The 11,441-nt window shown below is 44.5% G+C and overlaps 1 protein-coding gene across 1 annotated transcript in view; it reads left to right on the forward strand.

The window, feature by feature from the left end:
- Hpf1 (Histone PARylation factor 1) overlaps window positions 1-5,155 on the forward strand; it is a 31,524-nt gene extending 26,369 nt beyond the window's left edge. Inside the window, exon 9 of the mRNA XM_068346967.1 lies at window positions 4,141-5,155. Within this exon, the coding sequence (XP_068203068.1) occupies window positions 4,141-4,203 (63 nt within the window). The 3' untranslated portion in view covers window positions 4,204-5,155. The remainder of the gene's footprint in view (window positions 1-4,140) is intronic.
- Window positions 5,156-11,441: the final 6,286 nt, after the last annotated feature.

Below are 11,441 nucleotides of genomic sequence, written 5' to 3' on the forward strand. Positions count from 1 at the left end.
CCATCAGGACGACATGGCTCGAGCCCAAAAATAGATTTTTCCTACGTCAAAATCCCTTTCTTTTAAAGGTGTAATAATTTTTCATACGTTTTTATTTGATTCGTTCAGCTGTCGGGAAGTGGTTCACTATAGAAGGTTCTCCACTTACAAGCATTCAGAGACACAAACGCAAATTCAACTGAAGTCGTGAATTTCGGAGATTGTATCAAAAGTTTGTAATGAAATATTGTAAGAAAATAATATATAATTTTATGCAGTAAGCAAGACAAAATTTGCAATATGAAATGGGCCTATTCGTTGACTTTTGCAGCTGAAAATTGAAGACATGCGAGTTAGGTGAAGCCTACCCTATTATTACGGTACTATTATTATTGAGGTGGTTTGGCCATGTTGATAGAGTGGAAAATGGCTGTCTGCTAAAGAAGGTGATGAATGCAAGAGTTGATGGGAGAAGTACAAGAGGAAGGCCAAGGTTTGGGTGGATGGATGGAGTGAAGGAAGCTCTGGGTGATAGGAGGATAGATGTGAGAGAGGCAAAAGAGCGTGCTAGAAATATGAATGAATGGCGAGCGATTGTGACGCAGTTCCGGTAGGCCCTGCTGCTTCCTCCGGTGCCTTGGATGACGGTGGAGGTAGCAGCAGTAGGGGATTCAGCATTATGAAGCTTCATCTGTGGTGGATAATGGGGGAGGTTGGGCTGTGCCACCCTAGCAGTACCAGCCGAACTCGGTTGAGTCCCTTGTCAGGCTGGGAGGAACATAGAGAGGAGACATCCCCTTTTTTGTTTCATTTGTTTCATGTCGACTACCCCCCAAAATTGGGGGAAGTTCCTTGGTATATGTATTATTATTACTTGCTAAGCTACAACCCTAGTTGGAAAAGCAGAATGCCATAAGACTGAGGGCTCCAACAGGGAAAATAGCCCAATGAAGAAACAAAATAAGGCAATTACAAAAGAAGTAATTATCAATTAAAAAAAATATTTTAAGAACAGTAACAGCATTAAAATAAATATTTCATATATAAACTATAAAAACTTTCAAAATTTCAAAATATCAAGAGGAAAGAAAGAAGAAAGAATAGTGTGCCCGAGTGTACCCTCAAGCAAGAGAACTCTACCCTAGGACAAAATTTGACATGCAAACAGCTTCTTGGAATCTGTTAACTTTTTAAGTTGAGGACTTTCTGATACATCTACTGAAGGAGTTGATGAATATAAGAGTTGATGGGGGAAGTACAAGAGGAAGGCCAAGGTTTGGGTGGATGGATGGAGTGAAGGAAGCTCTGGGTGATAGGAGGATAGATGTGAGAGAGGCAAAAGAGCATGCTAGAAATAGGAATGAATAGCGAGCGATTGTGACTCGGTACAGCTAGGCCCTGCGACTACCTCGGGTCACTGTATGGTGACCACTAAGGTAGTGGCAGTAGGGTAGTCAGCATATGAATCTTCATTTTACGGTACCAACCAAACTTGGTTGAGTCCCTCATCAGGCAAAGAGGAATGATGAGAAGAAAGTCCCCTTTTGTTTCCCTTTTATATGTCGGCTACCTCCCAAAATTGGGGGAAGTGCCATGGTAGATAAATAGGTAGACGATATCTACGATATACTATATTCGTTTTTATTTTTATATTTCTTTATAATTATTTTATTATCTTTATGAATTGAAGCTTTTGAAAATTCTCCCTACACTGTTTTAAACATTTTCTGCCCTTTAACATTTATTTTACTTATGCTGTACAGTATACACTTCCTGACATCTTAAGGAAAAATTTGAATCGGAACTCACACCAAGGAAGATACTGAAATCTGATTGATGATTAGCTGTGCCAATGTTGAACCCACAGGAGGGTGGTGTTGTTTGCCCCTATGAGGTCTTGATGTGAGAAGGGAGGGCCTAGTGGGCACTCTCGTAGGACATATTCCATTGTTTGTGGTGTTGCCCTACATGGGCATTCAGGATTGGTGGTTAATCCCCATTTGTGGCGGTTATCTCCAGTTTTGGCCGCTTTAACCCTTGCTTTGTTGACGGTTACCCAGTCCATCTGGGTGATGGTGGTTGCGTCGGGCAGACCTTCGTTTTATGAGTAGCTGCCTGGATTGGTCCTTCTGCTGTTTTGCGGGATTTCAGTCTCCGCCCTGCTTCCTGATGATTGTGGAGTGAATGCCTAGTGTCATTAATTTCTTTATTCTTTTCAGGTTTTGCTAGCGTTTCTCATCAGACATGGGGTGGTGGGATACTGGCTATTTTATATGAAGATGGTAGAGGTGTTGATTTTAGGGTGCCGGTAATAATCCGACAGGACTTATCTAGTTCTGGGTCTACCTTATGTGCCAGGGCAGTTTGTCTGAGAATCTGGAGGTCTGTTTCCCATCTGGTATCGTAGAATATGAAGAGGAGGTTGTTCCTAGTTGCTACTTCATGTTTGCTTTTATTTGTTTGCTCTTTAAAAGAGAGCATTTTGTCCTTTCTATCAAGGATGACACCCAAGTAGAATGGGTAGGGATGACTTTCCAGTTCTTTGTCACTCCATTTGATTGTTAGCTTTCCTTTTGCCCTGTGATTGTTCAGGTGCCATTGTCATTGAGGTGCCACTTTTTGTAGTAAGTGGGGAGGGTAGGCGGGGAATTTAATAACTGATTTTGACGTAGGAAAAATCTATTTTTGGGCTCGAGCCATGTCGTCCTGATGGAAGTTCCTTCCGGCAGCTTCCTACAAGAGAATTACCGTCGGGTATCATAGGGTTTCAACCCCCGGAACGACTATCCGAAGATATCGTGTATAATCAGGGACGTATCCTAAGATAACCATAGATATCTGCACCCCAAACAGACTTAACCCAGTCAAGGACTCTAAGGAGGAGGGTAGGTGAGGAGCTGTTGCATACCCCCTCCCTTCTTAGTACTGTTCGAGTCTTTCTTTGATAGTGGTGAAGAAGTCAGATTGTTTGGATATGCGCAGGTCATCCTCATGTATGTACCTGCGGATGTTCTGGTACTGTGGCTGGTTATGGTAATGAAGGAGTCAGATTGTGTGGATATGCGCAGGTCATCTGTGTATACGTACCTACAGATGTTCTGGTACTACGGCTGGTTATTTATATAAATGTTAAATACCATCGGTGTCATCACTGACCCTTGTGGAAGGCTGTTGTTTTGTATAATCCATCAGCTTTTCCTGCCATCCATTTCTACGAAGGATCACCGATTGGTAGGCAATGATTCAGGGTTGTGGACTGTGCTGGTATTCTATATAGTTTGGGCTGCCTTCAGAAGGAGTTTTCTATGGTTTAAAGCATCATTTGCTACCATAAGATTGACCAAGTCTGTACAGAAAGTCCACAACTTGCAAATGTAGTAGTTTCCAAGAAGCTGTTTGTAAAGAGAATTGTTTGCAAGTTGAAATTTGTTAAATTTTGTCTTAGGGTAGAATTCTCTTGCTTGAGGGTTCACTCGGGCACACTATTCTTTCTTATTTCTCTTCCTCTTGTTTTTTTTGTAAGTTTTTATAGTTTATATTTGAAATATTTATTTTAATGTTACTGTTCTAAAAATATTTTATTTTAGTTGTCAATTACTTCTAGTAGTTTCCTTATTTCCTTTCTTCACTGGCTATTTTCCTTGTTAGAGCCCTTGGGCTTATAGCATTCTGCTTTTCCAACTAGGGTTGTAGCTTAGCAAGTACAGCAATAATGATAATAATAATAATAGGGTACACTTCACCTAACTTCCATGCCTATGATTTTTGGCTGCAAAAGTCAACAAATAGTTCTATTTCATGATGCAAATGTCTCGCTTATTGCATTAACTTATATAATGCTGTTTTATTACAATACTTCATTATAAGATTTTTTTATATGTCTGCGATTTAAGATTTCAGTTGGGTCTGTGTTTATGTCTCGGAATAGTGATGATTTTGATAGGCTCAATTTATTTGATTTTTGTATTCTTATCTAACTTGTAGGGAAATTTATCAGTATGGTTTTTGTTTTCGAATGCTTGTTTGTAAATTGAGGACCTTCTCATAGTGATAATTTTGATAGGCTCAATTTATTTGATTTTTGCAGGGAAATTAAGGTCTATGTTAGAAAGAAGAGATGAAAACAGTTTAGATAATACGTGAAATTCTCTTGATTTTCAGGCGCACCTCAAGAACCGTCGTCGCGGAAGTAATCTCAGCATTTTGGAAGTTGTCGACGGTTGACTGTAACCGGGACTTGAAGCAGCTTTTGGAGTTTAGCTAGTCCATCGATTTCCGTTTGTCCCTCGGTCGGACATCTGGAAGTCTACGCAGTTTTGTGCCTTCTGTTCTCAGAAATGTTCATTTGCCAACTTAACCCATTTACTTGGTAAAGATAAAGGTGTACGAATGGTCTTCGGATCTTTACGTTTTTTTTTTTTTCTATTATTATTATTTCCTAAAGAGTGCTTATTCCGTTTAATTTGCCTCAAGGGAAATACAATTAATTCTATGGATCTTTTGGAACTCAAGAGATGTATTAGAAGGAATGAGTTCATATTTTGACGCTAGCGCAAGGATGCTGAATGTTATTCCAGCATCGTAGAGTCTAACTGTGGTTATTCATTCCTCTAAAAAGTTTTTTTAGTATGTAATTTTGGTCTGTGATTTATGTTTTTAAGGGTCACATCCTTCTGTATGTCTTCAATCCTGCGGGTCTAGATGCAGCCCATTGTATCGGATGTTATATCTTATGTACGTCGTAAACTTGTACAGTATCACGGTCTGCAGACTGTCTTCATTTCGTTTTGATATTTAAACTTAATTAGTTTGATATTTATAATGCCTTATATTTATTTTGTATGATAGCCCTCTGGTGGAGACACAGAAGTCATGCTTAGAAGTACAGTAGTTTTTTTTAGTCTGTTTATGTTAGTTAAGCCTGTATTTAGAATTAACAGCAAAACAATGATCTCTTATTTACATTTTTTTGGTAATCCTCCATGTACGTGTGAATATGTACTGACCGTTGTACACTTATTGCTATACTTATATACTTTTTCCCTTAAAACTTATTTCATGATTAACAACAGAAGGCAAGTTTTCACAAGTATAGCAAATTTGTGGCTTTGGTCTTTCTAGAGAGTTGAAGTGTGTCTGGGTTTTCTGTTTCAATAAAAATTGAATATAATTATAATTCTCTCATTTATCCAGAATGAAATTTATTATTACTATCATCTCTAAGCTACAACCGTAGTTAGAAAAGCAGGATGCTATAAGCCCAAGATCACCAACAGGGAAAAATAGCATAGTGAGGAAATTTGATACGAAAAATGAACTACCAGAGAAATAATGAGCAATTAGAATAGAAACTTTAAGAGCAACAACATTAAAATAGATTTTTCAATATTTAACTTAGCCGGTGATTATAATAGCTGCAGCTCTGCTGCTCGAGAGAAAACTCTACGGAAAAAATCCGCCAGCGATCGCTACACAGGAGGGGGTGCACTTCAACAGCGCCATCTGTCGTCCAGATACCCAGTACTCATTGTAAACAAAGAACTCAATTTTCTCTCTGTCGTGCTACCGGCAAGACCTACTAATTCGCTGTTGCTAACTGGATTTGTTTTCACAACTATTTGGTGAAGTACACTATTCTGGTTTTGAGCTTTCGCTGTGCAGGCTTTCTCTTCAATAAATCCTTGCATTCTTTTTTTGATTACGGATTATTTGTTGATGACTTTGGATAGTTTTTTAATTCCCCTTTGACTAATTCAAAATGGCTGACCCTTCTCAAGTCCCAAAATTCAGGAAGTGTAATGCTAGGGACTGTTCAAGGCGTCTTCCGAAGGCCTCTATCGATCCTCACACTGTTTGTTCCAATTGTCGGGATAAAACCTGTCAATTGGAAGATCGATGTGAGGAATGCGTTGGGCTTTCGGAATTCGATTTTATCGAATTCCAAAAATTTACACGTAGGCTAGAGAGAGATAGAGTCAGGAGAAGTTCCTCTCGTTCTGTTGAATTTTCCTCTCCTCATGCCCCACAACCTATTCCTTCCCCTGTAGTGGTTGCTCCTAATCCCCCTTCTGGCACTCAGGAACCTTCGATGGCTGACATGATGCGTGCCATCCAAGCTCTGGGTGAGAGAGTTGAGTCCCTGGCTAGTGACCGTAACCAGCTCATGGCGGACGTCAAGGAGCTGAAGTGTAAAAGTGCAGTGGGAAGTGATAAAGTGAGTGATAGTGTTGTGGATAGTGTTGCGCTTGAGGGTTCGTCTGTTCGTGCCTGTCGTCCTCCTAGTCCGGGACCTCTTGTAAGCTCCCAAGTCCAGGAGAGAAGCAATGTCGTACGACCAATGGGTTCGAGAGGCTTTAATCAGCGAACAGACGTTCCCTCTGTGGTTTCGGGCGTATCTACCCAAGATCGCCCCTACCACACAAAGACGAGAGAGCCCATTTATTCCTCGTCTGCGGAAGAGGTTTCTCGCAAGAAACCATGGACCGAGGTCTCACGACCGTTAAAGCGCAAGTCGGTCCCTTCCGCGCAAGTCCAACGGCCCAGCTGTAGCCACTGGGTCAGTTCGGACTCGCTGCAGTCGTCCGATGACTGCCCACCTCCTAAGAGAGGCAAAGCGGTACCGCCTCAGACTGTTACACCGTCTGTCGCCGCACCTGCTCCTGCAGACCCTAAGTGGTCTTTGCTGCAGAACATGCAGTCCCAATTAACGTCTCTGATGCAGGACTTGCGTGCGGAGAAGGTTGCTGCCGCACCAGCTAGTACAGCCTCTTGCCTACAACCAACCACACACTCGGTTGTGCGTCCTGTGGACGCTGAGGCGACCTTCTTGCGCTCTCCAGTGGAGAGAGTTCCGCCACCCATGCGTTCCAGTGTACCCTGCCAGCCGCATGTTGACGTTCAGCGACGCACGGAACCTTCCGTTGACGTTCGCGAGGTACAACAACCGTCAGAGTTGTTTTGTTTTGACGCGGTGCGTCAACCTCCGCAACCCAGTGTGGTTGCCACTGCTCGCCCACATCAGGCTAGACAGTCTGGAGTAGACGCTGTGCGTCCCCGCGCTGCTATGGTTGTTGCCAGCTCACAGACAGGGCAACAGTTCCATGACGTTGCGTCCGGCTCAGTCACGCATGCACCCGTGCGACCGGACTCAGCTAACCAGCCGTTACCTACTCCTTTGCCGCTTCCTCCTCAATACTCGGATGATGGACTTTCGGATGATGATGGTGCTGCTCACGTTGATGAACCACATTCGGATCTTGACGAGCCTAAGTCCACGCAACCCTCTTTGGACTTTAGAAAGGTTTTGGCTCTGTTCAAAGAGATGTTTCCGGACCAGTTTGTGTCTGTGGCTCCGCGCTCTCCTCCGTCAGAGTTTGTTTTGGGTATGCCGTCATCTTCGCCTGCCTTTACAAGACTCGTCCTCGCTCGCTCGTCCAAGAGAGCTTTACGAGTGATGGGAGAATGGATGCAGTCCAAAAAGAGTCTAGGGAAGACAGCCTTTACGTTTCCCCCTGCTAGACTCTCCTCTAGGTCGAGCGTCTGGTATGCCACGGGAGAAGTTCTCGGCTTGGGAGTTCCTGCCTCTGCCCAGGGCGACTTCTCAAGTCTTGAAGACTCTCCCCGTAGGCTAGCCATGAGACGCTCAAAAATATGTTGGTCATCTTCGGACCTAGACCACCTTTTGAAAGGGTTATTTAGAGCCTTCGAGGTCTTCAACTTTTTGGACTGGTGTCTGGGAGCTCTAAGCAGGAAGATCTCTCCGACAGACAAGGAGACTTCCTTGCTCATCATGTCCTGCATGGACAAGGCCATACGTGACGGGTCTAATGAGCTTGCTGCATCGTTCGTATCCGGAGTCCTCAAGAAGCGTGAGAACCTTTGCTCTTTCCTGTGAGCTGGAGTTACACCTTGCCAAAGATCAGAACTTCTGTTTGCTCCTCTTTCTAAGTGCCTCTTTCCAGAGGACTTGATTAAGGAGATTGCTGCTTCTTTGATACAGAAGGACACTCATGATCTGGTTGCGTCCTCTGCTTGCAAAGCCACCCCTTTGCCTACCTTGTCAGCTAGACCAAGGATGGACACTCCAGCGTCCCGATTTATTCCGCCCTTTCGTGGCAGAGCCTCCAGCAGAGGAGGTGCTCGTGCCGAAGGGAGACGTGGAAAGAAGAAAGGAACCAAGTCCTTTAAAGGCAGAGTCTGACTGCCATCTTCTTCAGACAGCAGTGGGAGCCAGACTCAAGAACTTCTGGCAGACCTGGGAAAAGAGAGGCGCAGATGCACAATCTGTGAAGTTGCTCAGAGAGGGGTACAAGATCCCGTTTGTACGAAAACCCCCTCTAGCAACGTCTCCCATCGATCTCTCTCCCAGGTACAGAGAGGAAGACAAGAGACGAGCATTGAAACAAGAAGTGTCTCTCTTACTAGAAAAGGGAGCGGTAGTCAAAGTCCTGGACCATCAAACCCCGGGCTTCTACAACCGCCTCTTCTTAGTGGCAAAGAAGACAGGAGGGTGGAGGCCGGTGCTAGACGTCAGTGCGCTGAATGTCTTTGTCACAAAGCAGACGTTCTCCATGGAGACCACAAAGTTCGTTCTAGCAGCGGTCAGAAGGGAAGACTGGATGGTCTCTTTAGACCTAAGGGACGCTTACTTCCACGTCCCCATCCACCCGGACTCCCAACCTTTTCTGAGATTGGTTTTCGAAAAGGTTGTCTACCAGTTTCAAGCCCTGTGCTTTGGCCTAAGCACAGCTCCTCTTGTGTTTACGAGGCTGATGAGGAATGTAGCCAAATTCCTTCATTTAGCGGACATCCGAGCCTCCCTCTATTTGGACGACTGGCTTCTCAGAGCTTCTTCCAGTCGTCGCTGTCTGAAGGATCTAAAGTGGACTCTAGATCTGACCAAGGAATTGGGTCTCCTTGTCAATTTGGAAAAGTCTCAAGTGGTCCCATCCCAAACTATTGTGTATTTAGGGATGGAGATTCACAGTCTAGCTTTTCGGGCTTTTCCGTCGGCCCCCAGAACGAACCAAGCCCAGTTATGCATCCAGAACATGCTGAAGAAGGAACGATGTTCAGTCAGGCAGTGGATGAGTCTGATAGGGACACTATCATCCCTGGAACAGTTCGTATCGTTAGGAAGACTACACCTCCGTCCTCTTCAATATCACCTAGCTGTTTACTGGAAAAAGGACAAGACGCTAGAAGCGGTCTCGATCCCCATTTCCGAGAAGATGAAGTCTTGCCTGACTTGGTGGAAGGACAGTATCAGCCTCAGAGAGGGTCTGCCCCTGGCTGTTCAGACTCCCAACCACGTTCTCTTCTCGGACGCATCGGACACAGGCTGGGGCGCGACATTAGACGGTCGGGAATGCTCGGGAACTTGGAACTCGAGTCAAAGGACAATGCATATCAACTGCAAGGAGCTACTGGCAGTTCATCTGGCCTTGAAAAGCTTCAAGTCTCTCCTTCAAGGCAAAGTGGTGGAGGTGAACTCGGACAACACCACGGCTTTGGCGTACATCTCCAAGCAAGGAGGGACCCACTCTTTGACGTTGTACGAGATCGCAAGGGACCTCCTCACCTGGTCAAAAGGTCAAAACATTTCGCTAGTAACGAGGTTCATCCAAGGCAACTTGAATGTCATGGCAGATTGCCTCAGTCGGAAGGGACAAATCATTCCAACAGAATGGACCCTACACAAGGATGTGTGCAAGAGACTTTGGGCCACATGGGGCCAGCCAACCATAGATCTCTTCGCAACCTCGATGACCAAGAGGCTCCCAATATATTGCTCACCAATCCCGGACCCAGCAGCAGTTCATATAGATGCCTTTCTCCTGGATTGGTCACATCTAGACCTTTATGCATTCCCCCCGTTCAAGATTGTCAACAAGGTACTGCAGAAGTTCGCCTCTCACGAAGGGACAAGGTTGACGTTAGTTGCTCCCCTCTGGCCCGCGAGAGAATGGTTCACCGAGGTACTTCGATGGCTAGTGGACGTTCCCAGAACTCTTCCTCTAAGGGTGGACCTTCTACGTCAGCCACACGTAAAGAAGTTACACCAAGGCCTCCACGCTCTTCGTCTGACTGCCTTCAGACTATCGAAAGACTCTCGAGAGCTAGAGGCTTTTCGAAGGAGGCAGCCAGGGCGATTGCTAGAGCAAGGAGGACATCCACCCTTAGAGTCTACCAGTCGAAGTGGGAGGTCTTCCGAAACTGGTGCAAGTCAGTATCTGTTTCCTCGACCAGTACCTCTGTAACTCAAATAGCTGACTTCCTTTTATACCTGAGGAAAGAACGATCTCTTTCAGCTCCCACTATCAAGGGTTACAGAAGCATGTTGGCATCAGTCTTCCGTCACAGAGGCTTAGATCTTTCCAACAACAAAGATCTACAGGACCTCCTTAGGTCTTTTGAGACCACGAAGGAGCGTCGTTTGGCTACACCGGGTTGGAATTTAGACGTGGTACTAAGATTCCTCATGTCAGAAAGGTTCGAGCCGCTACAATCAGCCTCCTTTAAAGATCTCACCTTAAAGACACTTTTCCTGGTTTGCTTAGCCACAGCTAAAAGAGTCAGTGAGATTCACGCCTTCAGCAGGAACATCGGATTTTCATCTGAAACGGCTACATGTTCTCTACAACTTGGTTTTCTAGCCAAAAACGAGCTACCTTCTCGTCCTTGGCCGAAATCGTTCGATATTCCAAGCCTATCGAATATGGTTGGAAATGAACTAGAAAGAGTCTTATGCCCTGTGAGAGCTCTTAAGTTCTATTTAAAACGAACTAAACCTTTACGAGGACAGTCAGAAGCTTTATGGTGTTCAGTTAAGAAACCATCTTTGCCTATGTCAAAGAATGCTTTATCCTATTTTATCAGACTGTTAATACGAGAAGCTCATTCACATCTGAGTGAGGAAGACCAAGCTTTGCTGAAGGTAAGGACACATGAAGTTAGAGCTGTCGCAACTTCAGTGGCCTTTAAACAAAATAGATCTCTGCAAAGTACAGTATAATGGACGCAACCTATTGGAGAAGCAAGTCAGTGTTCGCGTCTTTTTATCTTAAAGATGTCCAGTCTCTTTACGAGAACTGCTACACTCTGGGACCATTCGTAGCAACGAGTGCAGTAGTGGGTGAGGGCTCAACCACTACAATCCCCTAATTCCATAACCTTTTTAATCTTTCTCTTGAAATGTTTTTTATTGTTGTTTTTGGGTTGTCCGGAAGGCTAAGAAGCCTTTCGCATCCTGGTTGATTTGGCGGGTGGTCAAATTCTTTTCTTGAGAAGCGCCTAGATTAGAGGTTTTGATGAGGTCCTGTGGTATGGGTTGCAATCCTTCATACTTCAGATCCTAGGGGTCGCTCAGCATCCTAAGAGGATCACGAGGCTCCGTAAAGAAGACGTACTTAAAAAGGCAGAGTAATTGTTCAAGTCGACTTCCTTACCAGGTACCTATTTAT

This window comes from Palaemon carinicauda, chromosome 23 (genome assembly GCF_036898095.1).
Source record: "Palaemon carinicauda isolate YSFRI2023 chromosome 23, ASM3689809v2, whole genome shotgun sequence".
NCBI classification, from domain to species: Eukaryota; Metazoa; Arthropoda; class Malacostraca; order Decapoda; family Palaemonidae; genus Palaemon; species Palaemon carinicauda.